The 18,910-nt window shown below is 41.5% G+C and overlaps 2 protein-coding genes across 6 annotated transcripts; one reads left to right on the top strand and one right to left on the bottom strand.

The window, feature by feature from the left end:
* Positions 1–17,673, bottom strand: METTL9 (methyltransferase 9, His-X-His N1(pi)-histidine). 2 transcript variants are annotated; one of them, XM_059484274.1, is made up of 5 exons: positions 17,330–17,673; positions 13,629–13,819; positions 11,213–11,422; positions 10,595–10,779; positions 1–731 (listed from the first exon to the last, which is right to left on the bottom strand). In XM_059484274.1, the coding sequence occupies exons 1-5, from the start codon at positions 17,501–17,503 to the stop codon at positions 529–531; spliced, it is 963 nt and encodes a 320-aa protein (XP_059340257.1). In that variant the 5' UTR covers positions 17,504–17,673; the 3' UTR covers positions 1–528. The 2 variants fall into 2 exon arrangements, with proteins under 2 accessions (XP_059340257.1, XP_059340256.1); XM_059484273.1 differs by having other exon boundaries at positions 1–734; positions 17,330–17,668.
* Positions 1,468–7,817, top strand: IGSF6 (immunoglobulin superfamily member 6). Of its 4 annotated transcripts, none has more exons than XM_059484543.1 (6): positions 1,468–1,557; positions 3,160–3,504; positions 4,404–4,510; positions 5,547–5,600; positions 6,174–6,257; positions 7,385–7,817. In XM_059484543.1, exons 1-6 carry the CDS (start codon positions 1,491–1,493, stop codon positions 7,421–7,423), a joined length of 696 nt encoding a protein of 231 aa, XP_059340526.1. In that variant the 5' UTR covers positions 1,468–1,490; the 3' UTR covers positions 7,424–7,817. The 4 variants fall into 4 exon arrangements, with proteins under 4 accessions (XP_059340526.1, XP_059340527.1, XP_059340524.1 ...); XM_059484544.1 differs by having other exon boundaries at positions 1,485–1,557; positions 3,105–3,504; XM_059484541.1 differs by having other exon boundaries at positions 1,505–1,557; positions 3,088–3,504.
* Positions 17,674–18,910: the final 1,237 nt, after the last annotated feature.

Consider the following 18,910-nt stretch of genomic DNA (forward strand, 5'->3'; position numbering starts at 1 on the left):
TCATCTCAAAAAAGTTTATTAGCATGATTAAAAACGTGAAGAATGACAGTAAGAGAGAAAGTAACTTAGCATGGAAGATTATCCATTTCAACAGTTTTATTCAACAAGGCTTGAAGTGAATGGATAACTTTATTGCCAGATTTTGCTTGATTTCTTTCACAACAGTTCACACTGTCAGTTTCACCATTATAAAGACTATTGCTTTTGTTTGGATATGATCCCTGTTGCAGGTAATTATAAAAAAATATTCCCCATTGCTGCTGGATTGCAGATTGCAATGTTGGTTTAAGAGCTGGTAAAAAAGAAATACTCAGCTGAGGAGTCCATTTAAAAAACAACCTTTTCTTCCCCCCCACCCCTAATCACACTACAAAGAAATACATTATTATTTTGGCCTTTAAATTTCTTACATGGTATTTATTTAGCATGGCAATCCCAAAATTCCCTCCCTTTAAGTAACCATAAATCAAAATCCTCTTTCAGAGGCTGCTTCTTGGGTTAGATTGTGGAGCTTTACTTCACCCAGGCTTACACTGGCTTGAGGACAAAGACAGCATCATCCAGCACGTAGTAGTCATTGTACATGTCACCTTCACAGAGGTAGGGCAGTCTGGTGAAAGCCTCGATGGCAAAACCAGCTTTACTGAAAACTTCTGGCAGGCTGTTCACCTGCTCTTCCCAAGTGTGCCCTTTGATTTCCAAAACTTCTGAGGGCTTTTCCCACTTGCCACCTACTGAGAAAACAGAACAGCTTTGTTTCAATTATAAAGAAAACTTTATTGTGTGCTGCATTTTCCTACAGAAAGCATAATTACACTAATTATGTTTCATTCCACTCCACACAGGAGGTTGCCACACCACTCATAGACCTGTTGCAAGATCAGTTCCAGTTTATCCCTGCTGTTCAAAAGCAGCTTCTTCAAGGTTATCTTTTGTTACATTTTTAAACTAGAAGTGCCAGGAGTGGCTAAAAGGTAACTGCCATTAGTGAGTTTGGTGTCCAGCAGACAGGCACAGAAGTAATTACAGTAATTAGAGTCAGCAAGTTGAAAACTATGATTTGCTGTGAAGCTTTCACCAGCAGATCACCCCCATTACAGTGGATGGCTACTTTGTGCCTTCAGTGGCCACCTACCAGCTGATCTGCTAAAGGCTGCTTAGGGTCATACACAATTAAGAAGCTGATTAAGTAGCATGCTGGAAAATGTCTTGTTATTTGTAATATCCAATGAAATAATCTGAAGGATTATAGGTACAACTCTCAGGAATTCAAAATTTAAAGTTCTTCACTCATTTTCCAAGTAATGTCATCCACAACAAACAAAAGCTTTCTGTTTGGTCTGTACCTTTAACCAGTTTGCTAGATGCAGTAGTAAACACCCTTCTAAACAGGAAGTTCTAAATCTTGTGATTAAGACAGTTCTGCAAATCCAAACATTTCCTAAGTTCCTCTTCCTTCAAGAAGATTCATTTCCACAGAGATACAAGAAATGGCATCTTTCAACAAATTTAAAAACGTGCTAATGCTGGCGTTTGACTGGATCCTGTATGGTGCTGGTAAGACTTTCCAAAAATTTCTTACATTTTCTCACTTAACAGCAGTTAAACTAGACTGAGAATTTAGTGGTTATGGTTTGCAGCACAGCTACAAAAGAAAAGCAGTGAAAAGCTTTGCTGAAAATCAGGTTAATTTCTGCTATTGTCATATAACTTCCAAAGTACACAACTGCTAGCAAATGCTTTTTTCTTCCCTGAAAAAGAGAAGAAAAAGTCTGAAACGCTGCTGTAGCCTGTAATTTCTGGGTCAAATCCTGCTGCACTTCCCTGCTTGGAACACTCCAGCAGCAGCCCGGTTTCAGAGCACTGTGTTTGTTTGGGTGGAGGGTTTGGGAAGTCCAGCAGGCAGCACCTGTGACCTGAGGCCATGGAGATCTGCTCTGCAAGGACACCGGAGCCCCTGGATAAGGTGGAAATGAGAAGGGATCAGCTGCAGAAGCACAGGCTACTGCCCTTCATCACACAGGGTACAAGTACACCCACAACTTACAATCTTCAGCTTGCTGTAGGCTGCTGTGGAATGGCTCTGCTATGGACCTGACACAGAATCAGTTCCACTTTATTCCTGTAGAAGTCACAGCCACTGAATCTGATTTGATTTAGTGAGAAAAATGATAAAGGGACAATGCTAATTGTTCATCATGGACAGGTTTACAAATTGTGTCTCAGCAGTACACTAAGAGATGTCAGTTTATTTATCTTCTAGTTTGTTATTTTCTGGCAAGCAGAAAAGGATGCTACTTAGATACTACCTTTATTCTCACTGCAATAAGCTCAATGCCATAGTTTAAATAACTACACTATTTATTTGAATAAAATTAAATATATTAACACGGAATTCACATGGATGTCAATAAAAACTTTAAAAAAAATCTTCCAGACTAGACATACTAAACCACACATTTTAGTTCCTTAATTAGAATGCTCTTCTCTGATTAACCTTCTTGTTTTCTCTGCACACATTTTTAAATGTCAGGACTAACAAGCACTATTATTCTTAGAAACCTAGAGTCAATATATGTGATGAAGTGGAAGAATATCTAGGAACTATTGTGAATTCTAATCAATGTTATGAAGTTGCTAAATTATAAATGTCTTGATTTATGACATTTCCACCACCTGCCCTCAGCTTGTCTGGTTCGACTCAGACCAGGAACAGTGGAGGAGAGAGGGAAAGCCCTGCAGAACTGCTCCCCTGAGCAACTGCACGTATGTCCCACAACACCCACCCCCACTGGCCAGTACCCCCACAAACAGGCAGCACTACATCTCAGGCTAGAAACTGCACAAAGTATTCTTCTGGTCTTCTCAGTGCCAAAGGAAACATTCACATTGCTTTAGATCTATCAATCTTCCCTATTTTGTCAAAAAATAGAAAGCCAAGCATATCACCCTGTAGATAAAAGTGTTAAATGAGCACATGTGCAAGCTATAGGAACTATTAAAAACAAACAACCTTAATCATGTCAAGTTTAAACACAGTTGTTTTCTTCCTTCCCTCCCACCTTTCCTTGAATGAACCAAAAGCAGTTGTTTTTTCTTTTCAGACTGTACCTGGTTTTCTAGCTGTCCCTCCCATCAAGAACTGTTCCTTCCCAGCAGGTGTTGCAGGTCACTGCCAAGTCACTGTGGCCCAGCCCAGGTTTCAGCAGGTTGACTCCTCCATGAACGTGTCCCTACCCTGCTCCTTCTCTGCCTCTGGATGCTCCTCACCCCAACCTGAAGTTTTGTGGTTTCGCTTTTTAACTAGTACACATCAGGGTTTGTGTACTCCTGGCTGCACAGATCATCAGAAGTACAAAGTACATTCATCAGGAAATAACATCTTACTTCAGATAAAAGATCTGACTGAAGATGACAGCGCTGTTTATATCTGTGGAATAGCATTTTCAGACTCGTCACCCCTTTCTAAACAAACAGGAGATGGAACAGTACTAACAGTAACAGGTCAGTTGATTATTCCTTCTTAATGAAGCATTTTAGAAGAAATAAATTATCTCTTCTAAATACTCTCTTTATACTTTCAAGAATGACATTTAAGATGGAAATACCAACAAACCCATTAGGAGTAGTATGGCTATATTAAGATGTTATTAGTAAAACCAGAGGGATTTCACAAATAAGCATCTCAACCTCGTTTGCTAATTAGGCTGTTCTGTCATATGATAAAGATGACTCTAGAGTTCTACAAAAGAAAGAAGTTTTGTACTTATTGCTGTCTAACCACACTCTACATCCTCTTACAGAAAGACTTTTGTGGCTGTCAGAAAGAAGTATCTACTAGAAAATGGGAAGTAGAGAAACCAACATTTAGTAGAAGTTGCCAAGAGAGTGCAGGGCCTCAGACCTGGGGATTCACACTGACAGCCTGAGAAAAATGCTCCAAACCTTTGTATCACTTGCCTCTAGTTAAGAAAGTGATGAAACTTTAGTAACATTTCAGTTTTACATGCCTATAACAGAAAAAGAAAAAAATCCAGAAACACTCAGTTGGATTATTACTTTCTTTATATTTCTTCCTTTCTCTAATTCCATTTCTGAACAGAAGTCTATGAGCTTTATTCAGATATACCTTTACAGGAACAGAACACTGGATGCCATTCTCTTTCTACCCCTATAGGAAAGGTTTGTAATCAAAACTAACAGGTCTCCATTGCCCTTGCAAACATATGAATGAACAAAAGGAAAATTATCTCATTTAGGAATTTAGACTGAAAATTACCCAGAAAAATATTGCTGGTAGATGGTTTTTTAATTCCTCAGAGAAAGTGGGTTGGAATGCAGAGTCTTAAAAAAATTAAGTGAATCAGAACTGCCCTTTATTCTAACACTCCTTTTTAATAAAGGATCAGGAAAGCAGCTCAGCCATGGAAAACTCATCTCCATGATCATTGCTTCAACCTTACTGTTCCTGTACAGCTCTGCTGTGCTCATTTCCTTTGTGGTCTACAAGGTAGGCTCAGAGTGATTTTCTGGTTTTGTTCATTTGTAAATCAATGCAGTTTTAACATCTCCATAAGGGGAATAAAAACACATTTCTAGTTTTCATAACTATTATGGTTAAGTTTTAAAGAGGAGGTTGGTTGAAGTCCATGTGCTGCACACACACATCTGTGAACTCCTGTGTGGCACATACCTGGACTCTCAACAGGAACCACATTTACTTTCTTCAGTAAAGTGTCTAAAATAAAAGGTATTCTGAAATTATAATTATCCTGAGAGTATAAACTTCCAGTAAAAGTATAATAATTTAAATTCATGTAAAAGTATTTATGAGCTGCAGTAAAGTTACTGCAGACTGACCTCGCTTGTCTACTGATTCTCTTCATAGATGTACAGAAGGGAAACCTTAGTAAAATTTAAAAATATCAGAGACTTGGAAAAATTTTTATGCTTACAGAAACAAACCCATTAAAATGCACATGGTTAACAGTTATGTGATTGTCGGGTTTTTTTTTTAAATCTAGAACAAACTTTGTGTTTAGATAAAAACAGAGCTACAACAGGAATCTTTACAAGATAATGAGACTTTGACAGGGGAATCAGGACTTCACAGTCCTTACTGGTATGATATGGTAAAATGAGTCTTTCCTGTAGTGATTACTGTCTGAGCATAAAGACAGGACTGGCTTTTTCATTTTTGTTTTTCTTTAGAAGTGAAGGTGCAGAGTGAAAAATACAGTGGGAAAAATTAAACAAGCCTTCTTCAGGGGAAAAACTGGATCTGTGATGCCATTGGTTTATTTTTGAGAATTCAGTAGTGTTTCAAGCAGGTCCCACCGTGCTCAAAGCAAAAACACTTGCAGTATCTACTACCAGAAACTGAAAAAGGCTTCACACGTGAAAATCTGATTTTTCCAATGGTATAAGCTGACCTAGTGAACACTTACCTACAAACTGGCACTGCAAAAGGGCAACAATTTTAACTACTCTGCTAACTTCTCATCTTGTATTTTAATTGTTTTTTCGTTTATTTTCCCTCCCTCCAGCTAAAACCAAAGCTGCAAAAGAAAAGTGGGAAAGACCAAACAACAGAGAACTGTGTATGTTACCATGTTATTTGATTTGTCTGTGAGTCACAGCTTCTTGTCTTTTTGAAGTATATTTGGCATCAAATTTGTGATTAATTGATTATTCCATTAAAGAGACATCTGAGCTGCTAAGGCTTTGCTTTATATTTATACAAAATTAGTTATCAATTTATATTTAACTAGTTTTAACAAATCAGGTAATTTATTTTTAACACATTGGATGCATGGTAAGGTAATCTCTGTAAAGGCCATCTCTAACACACTGTTTCCTTCAGGTTTTAAGTAAATTTTGTTCAAACCTCTGACAATAACAGGTTTTGCTATCAATCAACAACATATCCTTGTATGAAAATCAGAATCCATACATTTAAAGAGCCATTAAAGAAGGTGTATATGTTAAGTAATGCAATAATAATGTAATTTAATAACCTTCTGCTTGCCAAACTGCATGTTTTTAAAATGCTACTAAGTAACAATCCCAAAGACATATCCAGGTAAAAAAACCTAATTTAGAAAAGGTAGAAAAAGATGTTTTCTCCAACTCAAAATGTTGCACTGAATCAAAATATTTTAAATTATTTGCAGAAAATAAATAGCGGCCGAAAAATTTTTCAAGCAATTGCTCAAGAGCTTCAAAAGCAGAGATATGCTCAACACCAACAACAGCCTGTGAGTATCCACCCACCAATACCTAAATTTATGGGGGAAAAGGGAAACCAGAAGGTTTTAGGAGTTTACTGTATCTATTTCCTTTAAAGTTGATAGAGATGTAAAAAAGGTATTCTGAGTGACAGTCAAGGACATTATAAAGCATTCTAAATGGCCAGATGCATACAATTACATATATTTATACATGTGTGTGTGTATATACACACACAGCCCTTTTTAAATGTATGCTTGTACATTTAAAATTAGAACTGCCATAAATTTGCATTTTGCCAAGAAGAGGTCTGGTTCTGTGCTGTTTGGTAAAATGCCTGGAGCTATCAGGAGGTTATGTTTGCAAAGTACTGAAGTACTGCTTTTTCAGCTCCTCTTGCTCCACTAACCCAGAGCAGGGGACAGAAACATAACAAAACTATTACAAAAGCTCTGTGATATATTTAAAGGTATTTCCCTTCCTCCAACACACAGAGCCTAAACTAAGTCTTCAATATCACTGGGTAAAGCCACACAACTTATTTCAGCATTCTAAATTTAGGCCATTAAGTCTTATATGACAATAATTGTACATGTCATGTAAATTATTAAAAAAAACCCCAACAAACAAAACCAAACTACACAACTTTAGAAATCACACATATTTGCATGCAAAGAAAATTGCTTCTCTTGAGAAACAATGTTAATTCTTTCCTATTCTGAGCACAGAGATCATTCAGAGATGCAAGGAGGAGCCAAATGACACACAGACCAAAGTCAAGCACTTCTCCTATGTACATTTCACTTCATTTATTTCCATACAGCTCCAATCACTTTCCTGGGTAATTACCCCTTTAAAGCCTTCCAGTCCCTGATGACATGACCTGGTCCTTGGTTTGACCATCAGATATGAAAATATGGGCTGTGTTTTACTGCTCCTGTGCCCCCTGGAGATTAGGAAAAGCCAACAGGATAAGAAACATGTTCTGAAGACTGAAGTAGATACCACATGGACAAAAACAACTGCCTAAGAGGGGAGAAAGGATTTTACTGAAACACTAAAGGGATGGAGCTTGCCTCAAAAAAGAAATTTTGCCTTTATTAAAAAAAAAAACCAAAAAACCACCACCTCAATAACAAAACACTTCTGTCCCTAGGAGGATTTGGAAGATGACACTGTTTATCAGAACAGATGAGCACATGCAGCACTTGAGATTTGTTCAACAGTTCTCCTGCATGCAAAGGAGCAGGTGAGGAAGTTTAAGCTTCTTCACAGACTTCTTTGCTTTAACGGAAGAGGAGAAAACCTTGCAGGGCAGTGTTCTTCAGGAGTATTTTCTAAACAGATCACCAGAACCAAGTGCATTGTACCTTACATCTGTGTTACATATTCCTTTTTTCATTTCCAAGAACCCTGAGAAAAGACTTCATCTTTCTAAGACAACTGCTGATGCTTTATTTTTACTTTAGATTTAATTCCTTTTTTTTCTCTTTATATAAACTTTTATGTATTTCTGTTACAAAAAACAGGATGTGAAAGATGTTTGACAGTTGACAGCAACAGAAAATAAACTTGTTTCATGGGTGAAATTCTGGATTTGCTCATGTTAATGGGGTAGTTATTGATGTAACATTTACAGACCAACAGTAAATGAGCCTTAGAAGAGTTTAAACAGAGCAAAACCTGTGTATTAGACAGGCAAGCAGAAAACACTGACAATATAAACACACACACACTATCCTGGAAAAGCTCATTTGGGATGGGAGCATCTTCCAAACCTATTTGGGAAAGTAACTGTCATTGTGAAAACATTTGTCCTCCAAGACTAAAATTCACCTGCTAGGCTGACAACCCCCATCTCCCAGTCCCAGCATCCCAAGTCAGGAACACCTGGAGCACCACGTTATGCCTTTACAGACCTGTTCAACATGGACACAAGCACAAAAAAGAACCACACTATCCAGTATACTTTTTAAGTACCTTTTCCAGCAGTTACTACCTAGCCAATCTGCAAAATCAGCACTTTTATAAGGTACCTGCTGGTATCAGGCATATTTCTTTCTAAAGAACAGCTGCATCTTTTATCATAATTTAAATAAAGCAAGGCTTTGTTTAACAAATGAAGTGGCATTTCTCACTTCTTCAAGATGAGAACTGACAACTGAGACAAAGCAAGGGTCCATCTCACACACTACTGTGTTTCCAGTTCAATTAATGGTATTTCAGGAGGACAGAATACACACCTGTGCCTTCTCATCCCTGTCAATCCATTACAAGGACATTAACACACTCAACAAGGAAATGTCACACTCCCAGGCTCCCAGTGTTCACAACTTCTGAAGTATGGCATGACATTTTTATTTTAGAGAAACTTACACCAGTCCACTCATGTATTACCCAATAATGACTTTTTCTGTCTATATTAGGAAATACAGAGGATTCTTATATGACTCTGTGAGACACCTATTAAAAATGAAGTTGTGGTAGTACTTGTTCTTAGTGACTGGTCTAATACCTGATGATTCATCAGGCTCTCTTGCCAGATTTAGACACCTGCAGTAACTGCATTTCTGGTTGTCCTGCATGTTGAAACAAAACTGGAAAGCCCCAGAGAGAATTCATGACTGAGCTCCTCTGGACTCTAGGTGTCACTGTCATTCCACTAACAGTGAGCACAGATCTGTATTTTAATTTCTTCTCCACCTTGCTTTGTTCTCTTAGAGCAGGATTTATGTTATTCACATAGCTTCCACCACTACCATTCCACTATACTGCATGTAATAACCCATATATCTCATTTTGATTAAAATAATTTCTCCACTTCAATCTATGGAATTATCACTGGATCAAACACCTTACCTGCCCCAACACTTTTCCATTTGTTCTCCCTCTACAAAATTAAAAAGTTTCACTACATGGGTCCAAGCTGGTTTTAATGAGCTGCTACAAGAAGTTACTTGAGCTGAGGAATGTTCTCCTCTTTGAATGTTCCAAGTATAATTTTGTTATATATAAAACATATGTACATATCTATTTTTAAAGTGCATCATGTAGAACAGCTGAATGAAAATACTGAAATTCTAAAATGGTTTTTGCATCACAAAGACAGTCTGGCAACTAACTGTCTGTTTCTTTAGCCCACAGTTAAATTAATCTTTAGTGGGAAAGGTGTAACTTTTGTGTGTGCTAACCTGCACTGTTAACAGTTTATATGGGCCCATATCCATAATTGTGGCAAATAGTGGCAAAGGATTTCTACAAGGAGAAGCCATATTGTTCCATATTATAGGAACAATAAGTTGTAATCAAATATGCTTGAAATATTTTAGAGATGCCTAAGTAAAACACCAAATCTAATTTAGGTCACATTACTTTTCAAAACAGTTACAAAATTACAAGCTCAAATACTATATTATAAGCAATTCTTCACCTAATGGCATTACTTCTTATGCTTATTTTTTTCCTTTTTCCCATCAAAATACCCCTAGCATGCAAAAAGAGAAAACCAGATTCAGTTTGATGCATAGTGATTGCCAGAACATGATTAGTTCTGTATTTTGTGGCCATCCATGCCTCCCCACAGGCAAGTTTTAACACTCAAGGAGAACCAGAACAATGACTGATGAACATCAGCCTCCTGGAATTCAAACCACCTTCAGGGTGCTTCAACCTGAATCCACAATCACAGGCATGTAAAGAGGTTCCCAGTCTCTTTAAAAGTTTAGTCATAAGGACAGATTCATCTGAAAATCTCGTATATTTCTTTAAATTCCAAGTAGGGTAAATAATTTTGGCACTGAACTTTACTTTTTTATTCCTGTTACTAGTACAATGTAAATTCATACAATATTAATAGCGGTTGATACTTTGGATTTGTAGGAGTCCATATTCTACTTTGAGACCTCATGCTGGAAAGTGAAAGTTATCTTTCTATGGATTTTTAGGTGGGATTCATCTGGAACACTTGAAACAACTTGACCTGAATGGCTCTACTCAGCATTAGACAGTTCTGGGGGTTTTGCTCAACTGGTCACTAGAGACAGCTGGGGTAAAGGGCCCTAATCAGAGACCAGTTTTCCCAAGTTGCTCCAACAAACTGAAATGTGGTAAACTTGCAAAACAGGATCTGTGACTTCAATATCTGAGCTTTTTGTTGGTGTCAACAATGTATTCTGTGGAGTTAACAAAACAGCTTACATCATGTGGCCTATTTACCTATGATTTCATACTTCTGAACATGCCCTCTACTCGTTATTAGTAAAAAATCAAATACAAACATGTCTTTTATGAAACACTTAATTTGGGAAACTAGATCCTACAAACGTTTTCTTTACCTGCCTAAAGAACTGTTAATCTGTGCACTTACCATTTTCCACATAGGGGTGAAAAGGCAGAACCAGTGCTAGGATGACTCTGCCTCTGGTTGGCTCCAGTACACTCCTAATGTCCTTTAATACAGTCAGTGGTTGATCACAGCGATCCAGCAAATTCAAACAGCTGATAACATCATACTGAAATCCTGTGTTCTGCCATTCATTCACACCAAGCACCCTGTGAAAGGAAAAAGAGATACAATCTGTTAAATAAAAACAAGCTGATTTCAGACACAACTACTGAAGAGAAAAATTCCCTGTGGATGTGTTGATAGTGCAGGTAAGGTCAACCATTTAGAGAAGAGACAGACCTGATCCCTTCTGGTCTTTTGGAAAAGGAAACTAAATCAATGATCAGCATGGCTGCATGTCCAGCCCTATGAACCTTTACACTGTCTGATAAACATCAGGTAATAAAGGAGACAAAAACCAACACTGGTAAGAGGGATCATCATATGTGTTTGGTTTTCTGCTTTTGTACAGGCTAACCTTTTCCACAACAATCAAACAATAAAGGAATTGACTGAAAATACTGAACATTCATTAAATTACAAATAGATTGCTTGCTGTAATTTCTGATATAAAGGATGTAGGAATTATTCAGTCAATACCTGTATTTCTTCTTCTGAAGCTGCCATATCATCGTTTCAGACAATTCAGTGGCATAGATTTCTTCAAAGTGAGGACTCATAACTTTTGTGACTTCTCCATCTCCAGCCCCTAAATCAAGAAGTCTGTGGGATTTCCATTCAGGATTTATTTTAAGCAGTCTTTGAAATTGTTCTGGGGAAAACACAAACATCGAGCCTCTTCCCAGCAGCCTAAAATGTAAAACAAGAAATGATCAATTTTGTACAAACTTTAATGGACAGGCAGTGAAAAAATTTAGAATGTGCTTTGGCAGGAACCAGGCATACATAATAGTAGACAAGGTCACTGCTCAGATAAATTTTAAATCCAGTTCAACTTGCCTTGCATTTGTAAGAGATCAAATACAGAGCCACATGCAGTTACAGTGGTTAAGACTCCAGAAGGAATTTGATTAGGTAAGGAAGAGCTCATGGGGTGCAGCTCAAGAAAATGATTGCATTAAAAAAAAAAAGGGGGAAGAGAAAGAGTAGGGAAAGATAAAGACTGAACCTTATTTGTCACATTTGCAGATTTGAATCTCTGCTACCTGCCTTAAAACAAACCAACAGGATGAAATAACAGAGGAAATAAAATGGCTGCAGACACAGAAGTATGCACAATGAATGAGGAATAGGATGTGGAATGAGGAGGGAAGACAGAAAACAGATTTAAAGAAAGCATGGGGGTAACGCTGCTGGAGGGGCAAAAGAGATTTTTAAAATTCTGTGTTACAATGGCTTTTGCTGCTGTCTGCAGATCCTGCATTCAACATGAAAAGCTGTGGAACAGAAAATAGACAACTTATTAAGGAATTGGGTAGAGGTGACAGTTGGATTCCTTATGGATCAAGTCAATGCCATACCCGCCCATAACTGTTTGAAGACTACACAGTGACACGTTCCAGCTGTCACAGCAGAATTCAATGATGAAACAGTTAGAAGAACAGGCAGAGGAAGAAGAACTGGTCACTAATAGACTGCAGGTAGATAAATACTATTCTTTAAACTCCTGTTGGATAGCAGGTTAAACTTAAAGACAATGAACAGGGGGAAAAAAGCAAACAGGAAAAAAGGTAAACAGAGACAAAAAGACTCAAAGAATAAAAAATGTGAAAAGGAGCTGGCCTAGGAAGGGCTGACTACTAAAACCCAAAGAAACAAAAAGGACAGAGTATACAAAGTCATAGAGAAGAAACTAAGCAGGATATCAAATGTATAAAAATAAACACACTACATCCAATTTAAGTAGAGCCCCCTTGCAGCACACATGTGTCAGTCCACACTGTATAATTGGCTCATAGCTATTATTCCTAACAGCATTATGAGGTGTTATTCAAAGCCCTGAAGAGCCTTTGAAAAAAAAATGGAAGAGAAAGGAAGAAGAGACCAAAGGAACCTTTAGATAAAGCTAGACATAACTAAGAACACCACAGGGAAGCTCATAAAGTCATCTGAGTAGAAAATAAGGAAAAAGACTATTTTTCTACCCCCACTAGACAGCTCCTATTTTGTATCAGACTGTGCAGAAGTATGTAGCAGGTGCAGAGGTGGGGATACTGGAGAAATTGGCTAAATGTAACAAAATGCATTTTTCATAAGGTCAAAGCTGATAAGCTGTTAAACATGTCTGAATGGGGTGAGGTAAGCAAAAAAGAGCCCTGCCTTGTTTGAAAAAAACCACTAAAGCACCCATGAACAGCCAAACTCTCCTGGAACCGGTGCAATAAGAACAGAAGAATACTGTTTTATCAGCTTATGTTTTCCTGCTTTGCTGATGGTTCATAAGCCAAACATGCTCCATCAGGTGTCATCTGTTCCAGGGCAGCTTACACACAAATTGGGGTGGAATTGTTTCAGGGAATAAGAGAAAGGACAATATTTCACATTTGTGTTACCAGGCACAGCACTTGGCCAGCTTTGCAGTGTTTAGATTTGATTTGCCATGGACAGGCAAACACTCTCCAGCAGGAAGAGTTTTAGGTACAATAATACAGAACAGTCTGGATACAGCCACCAGCACAATCACAACAGCAACTGATAAAAATGTGGCAGCAGGGAAAGGGCAAGGTGGGAGGGGGGAAGAAAGCTGAGGGAAGAGACACAAAGAACACTCTCTTAGGAGAAAATTAACACAAGTAATTGTTATAAAATGCAATTAGAATCCTCTGACTGCCTTGTATTAATTGCAATTACCTCCTATGTCCCCCCATACTGGAAATGGTGTTCACCACTAAGAGGGCTGGGAATGATGAACACAGGAGGGTGTTTCACATCTGACAGAGTAGCAAAGGGAAATTTCACATTTTGAAAAGCTGGCCAATCAAGAGGTAGGGCTGAACACTTGAAAACTCTAAATCCAAACTGTATTTAGCTTACCCAAGATTGACTTTTCACTTACCCATTGATAGATGTTCTAGACATAAAAAGGCTAAAAATAGAGGACACAAAAGAGTGGTAGAGCTGGATAAACAGCCAGCCTGACTTCTCAATGCTGTTGTTTAAGAAGATCTGTGTTCCTTGGTCAAGGTAACTCTGGACAAAAATAGGCTGAAGGGATTCAGACAACTGTTCAGTGTTGCAGACATACCACTAGAGAAAGAAATAAAGGATCATTTTAAAAGTTCAGCAATGTAAGCCCAGAAGTAGTCAAAATTAATACATACAAAATTATTGCCAATTTTCATAAATGCAAAAATTCAGCTTTTCCTACAGTCTTTCCAACAAACTTCAGGGTTAAATTAACTTAGAACTGTAACAAAGTGAGGACTGATTACTTGCTAAGAAACAGTGGTTTTAATTTTGTCTTAATTATCACCCTGTACTTGGAAGAGATCTACAAGGTAAATTCCCTAGAAAGCCAACATAGCCAAAAGTTGTATTAAAAAAAATCAAATTTCTTTCTAATGAAGAATATCACTATTATTTTTCACTCTCCTACATTTACATGGAGTTGGTGCCAGTCCTTCTCATAAAAAGCCATTGTGTCTACATTCTACCATTAAGAATTATTCTCTACAGCCAACACCCTCTCATCTCTCTCTTAAATCTTCCTTAATGTTCATTAATCTGGCTGCATGTGCTCATTGTGCAGATAGGAAGCTTTAAGTATCCTAAAGTGAGATGTAGAGTTTTAGCAGAACCTTGTAAAAAATGCACATGGAAGGACAGAAACTGTCAGCTGGGGTAACTCCCCAAAGATTTAACACACATGTGCTCAAACCCTGACCCCATCACATTTGTTTGCCTTGTTGGGAGTGGAACATTCACTCAAGGCAGGTTTACACAGCATTGACACAGTGGAACTTGGAATCATCACTGGAATGGGACAGGATTGTCACTGCAGCGTGTGCAGTGCCAGCAGCAGAGGGGAGCACACAGTGCCCCAGGGCCCCTGTGCCACATTCATGACAGGGGCTCCATCAAACACTGGCCCAAAGCAGAGAGGGGGGACCCCAAGACCCCTCAGCTGAGCAGCAAACGTGCCTGCTGAGGTTTGCAAACCTCCTGCACAATGATGCATTTCTGGCAGAATCAGGCTCTGGACTGCACTTTCAAACACACTGCTGGGTGGAAAGAGTGAGTGATCCTTTCCTCTGAAACCCAGATTCTGAGCCCGGCACAGGGATCCCCACAACAGCTGATTCACCAGTTCAGGTCTCTTCTCACTGCAGCTCAGCACTTGCTAAATAAATCAGCATAGGCCAGTGATTCCCAAAAGGAATCCTAAGTGGTTCCTGTAAAACCACCAAAGCAGCAGCTTGTGCACTTTGTCCATTCCTTCAGAAGCCAATTCCAAGAGTGTGGCAGAGGCAAATGATCCCAAGGAGCTGAGGAGCAGGCTGGGATGGGTCAGCTCCATTCTCAAGGCTGCTGCCTCACTCCACTGAACAGGTTTGGAGTGGCTCAGGTGATTTGCCTTTTGCAATGTGTTGCCAGGTTCAACCCAGAAGAAAACCTTCACAAAGCCTTGGGAAACAGAGGCTTTGTTCCATAAGCAGCATGACCACACCTGAGCTCATCCACCTCAGGGCTCTGCACTGAACTCTCACCTGCAGTTCCACTGAAAAACAAGAGTCCTACAATTCTTGTCTTTAAGACTTCTAAATATTGACACAACCACTGGCAGAAGGATGATGGTGACAACTAACAGAAGCTTGTTTCCAAAAACTGGGTGTTGTTCACAGATCTCCAATTTCTTTTTCCCAATATGGTTTAGTGGGTATGGTGGTATTTGGTCAAAGGTTGGACTTGATGATCTTAGAACTCTTTTTCAACCTTAATGATTCAATGATTCCATAATCTCTCATGGCTAATCTTGCCAATAAGGTTATTGACAACTACCTATATAACACTGGTGAATAACAGAAATTCTGACACATTATAAGAGAGAAAAAAAAAACTCCCAAAAACCCCTATCTAAATTTCAAATTAAAAAAAAAGGTGAAAAGCAGCTTAATTCCAGAACTTTTTCCTCAGAACAGAAACTGCTTTTTTCTACACATACAACCTAAGAAAGGCCACTAGTTACGTGACAAAGTGTGTGTCAATCTCTTACACATTTTCAGATTGTTGTACTAAGACCTTTGTTATAGCAAAAATTACAAACATTGCAATTCTTGCCTAATATTAGTAAAAGGATGAAAAATTCTTTTAAATAATTTACATAAAACTAGTTAAGTCAGTAAAACCACAGAGTCAAAGTACCAGCAGTCTGAACATCCAACCCTTGCTTACACCACAAACTCAGTAACCATAAATCTTACTGAATGTACTAAATAATCAATACCTATATTTAAAATCTAGATCAAATAAAACAGAGATGAAGATTATCCACTGAAGACCATCCACCTGTGAATGACACAGGCACCTCCACAATTTCCCTGACTTGTCTTTTAACAACACAAAAGACTTTCAGATTTTCTTTGTTCACCAGAAGGAAGTTCTTCCTGTAAACCTGAATTCTGCTTCTCTTTGTACTTATGTCCTGAACAATCCCAAGAGCAGACCACAAGCACTAAATTGCAGGGATGCATCCCCCCAACAAGGTTCTGGATGTCAGAGCCCACCCAAAGCAGTAAGAAAGCTGCAGAAATGGATCAGCAGGAAGAATTACGCTCTCCCTTTGTACAGCAGTCCTCAAGCGCTTATACTACATCTTCGTTAGCTTGGTTCTGCATATTTAACCTAGATTAAGCTGCCAGCTTCCTTCTGCACTAAGACTTTTTATTAGCCCTTCTAACTCCTGTCAGATTTTCAGCAGCATTTCGCCAGAACACAGTGCGGATCTGAAGGTATTCCAAATGAAATCTATCACATGAACATTGCACCGCAAGGGCACGGCCCCTAACTTCTCCACAAGGTACCGACCCATGAGGCCACACCGCCCAAACACGGCACTAACCTTTTATCGCAGTCGGATCACATTGCAACAACTCATTCCCAGTCTGCCACCCCCTACTGCTCCAAGGCCTCTGTGGGAGTCTCAGCTTCCCACTTTTTTTTTTGTTTTCCTCTAGATGCACAGGTACTAATTACAAACACCTCTGTGATTACAAACCCACCCCCGTCACCAGCACCTGCAAACTTCCCTGGAGCGCTCTCACAGGGCTCGCCGGACAAAGATCTGTGTGTGCATTGAGAAAACCGGGGTGCACATCCAGAACCCGGGGTGCCCATCCAGAACCAGGGGCGCAGGTCAAGAACCCGGGGTGCCGCTCTCCCGGGAGCGGCTCCGGCCCCGACCCGCCCGCTCCGGGTGCCGGGACAGGCGCCGTTCCCCCGCCGGGCTCTCCGCGCCTCCCCCGCGGCGCCCCCCGAGCCCGCAGCGCCGGGAGCGCTCGGCAGCGCGTTCTGCAGGGAGGGCGCACGGCAACTTTCTCACCGCAGGACAGAGCAGTTCCCTCTCTTTGTCTGCGCTGCCCGGCCCGCTGCCCCCTCAGCCCGCAGCGGGCTCCCCGCTCCTCCCGCCGATCCCCCCCGCCGGACCCCCCGCCCCTGCCCGGCGGAGCTCCCCGGGGATCGGGGGTCCCTGAGCCGCCCCCGCCGCCCAGCCCGGCACGATGAGGGAAGGGAAGGGAGGGGCGGGCAGCGCGGCTGTACCTGGTGGTTCTCCCTGGCGTCCGGGGCTGGCTGGCGGTGGCTGCCCATCATATTCACGTAGAGGGACCTGGATAAAGGGCTCCGCAGGTACCGGGCCGGGCCAGCCCACATCGTCCTCCTGAGCACCCACAGGAGCAGGGTGTAGCAGCCCAGCCAGCACAGCCACAGTCTCATGGGGAAGGGGCGCGATCAGCCCCGCGCGCCGCCGCCGCCCCCCGCTCCATGGCAGCGGCGGCTCCGCTCGGGGCCCGCGCTCACGCTCCGGGCGGAACGCGCCGCCGCGGCAGCGGGGCCCGCCCGGACGCCTTGGCTGCGACACGCCGGGGCCTGGCGCGCACTCCCTCCCTCTCCCTCGCCAATGGCCGGGCGGGGCCGCGCTGCGTTCGAACGGGAGCGGGCCCAGACAGGGCGGGCTGGCGGCAGCTCGGTCGGGCCCCCCAGCCGGGCTCCTCCTTCGTCCCCGCCCCGGGCCGGCGGGAGGGCGGAGGCCGCCTCGGTGGCGTTGGCGCACGTGCTCGGCACCGCCCTGTCAGCCGCGCGTGCGCAGAGCGGCGCGGGCCGAGCCTCGCTCGTGAGGAGCCCTCAGAGAGCGGGGCCGGCCCTCAGAGCGGGTTTGATGGCTGAGCCCCAACATTGCTGCTGAGGAGCCCTCAGAGAGCGGGTCCCAGCCCTCAGAGCGGGTTTGATGGCTGAGCCCCAACATTGCTGCTGAGGAGCCCTCAGAGAGCGGGGCCGGCCCTGAGAGCGGGTTTGATGGCTGAGCCCCAACATTGCTGCTGAGGAGCCCTCAGAGAGCGGGTCCCAGCCCTCAGAGCGGGTTTGATGGCTGAGCCCCAACATTGCTGCTGAGGAGCCCTCAGAGAGCGGGTCCCAGCCCTCAGAGCGGGTTTGATGGCTGAGCCCCAACATTGCTGCTGAGGAGCCCTCAGAGAGCGGGTCCCAGCCCTCAGAGCGGGTTTGATGGCTGAGCCCCAACATTGCTGCTGAGGAGCCCTCAGAGAGCGGGTCCCAGCCCTCAGAGCGGGTTTGATGGCGGGTCCAGCCCCTTTGTGTCATGAGCAGGGTGGCACTGGCAGCCAGACCCTTCTGGGATCCTGGGTTTTACCTGGAACCTCGTCTGATCAAGCTCTGATCACATCCAACCTTGCCTGTCCTGGGAAATCAGCAAAACCAGAGCAACGACAGAACATTGCCAGAGGATGTTTGTGTGCAGTTCATTTTCACTGATGTTTAACCCCCTTGAGGAAGGTTTTTGTCTTGAGAGCTTTAGACAGTTTTCCACTGAAGACTGTTTGGTTTTTTTGTTTTGTTTTTTTTTTCTCTCTCCAATAGCTAGATGGGCTAGAATGCCTTTTTGGTCTATTATAATTTGGCTTGGATTAAGACTCTCCATGCCTGTTCTTATTTGTATAGACAGACTAGTTTATTTTTTCCCTCCAGGAATAAAACAACTTTGTAATCAAAATCCAAATCGACAAAAGATAAATTTGCTGCTTTTTAAACAGACATCTGCTCACAATATTATAAACCAGTAAACAAAACTACTTCAGCTTAGTTACGTGTTGTTCACAGGGAAACTTA

This window comes from Ammospiza nelsoni, chromosome 17 (genome assembly GCF_027579445.1).
Source record: "Ammospiza nelsoni isolate bAmmNel1 chromosome 17, bAmmNel1.pri, whole genome shotgun sequence".
Lineage (NCBI taxonomy): Eukaryota > Metazoa > Chordata > Aves > Passeriformes > Passerellidae > Ammospiza > Ammospiza nelsoni.

What these genes read in the sequence shown, in the direction of transcription:
- IGSF6 (XM_059484541.1), top strand. Translation starts at nt 1,524, where the DNA reads ATGCTGGCGTTTGACTGGATCCTGTATGGTGCTG. An exon ending in CTGGATCCTGTATGGTGCTG is followed by an intron (nt 1,558 to 3,087) that starts GTAAGACTTTCC and finishes AACCAAAAGCAG; the next exon opens with TTGTTTTTTCTTTTCAGACT. An exon ending in AACAGTACTAACAGTAACAG is followed by an intron (nt 3,505 to 4,403) that starts GTCAGTTGATTA and finishes TTTTTAATAAAG; the next exon opens with GATCAGGAAAGCAGCTCAGC.
- METTL9 (XM_059484273.1), bottom strand. Translation starts at nt 17,503, where the DNA reads ATGAGACTGTGGCTGTGCTGGCTGGGCTGCTACACCCTGCTCCTGTGG. An exon ending in ACGCCAGGGAGAACCACCAG is followed by an intron (nt 13,820 to 17,329) that starts GTACAGCCGCGC and finishes TTCTTTCTCTAG; the next exon opens with TGGTATGTCTGCAACACTGA. An exon ending in TCTAGAACATCTATCAATGG is followed by an intron (nt 11,423 to 13,628) that starts GTAAGTGAAAAG and finishes TTTACATTTTAG; the next exon opens with GCTGCTGGGAAGAGGCTCGA.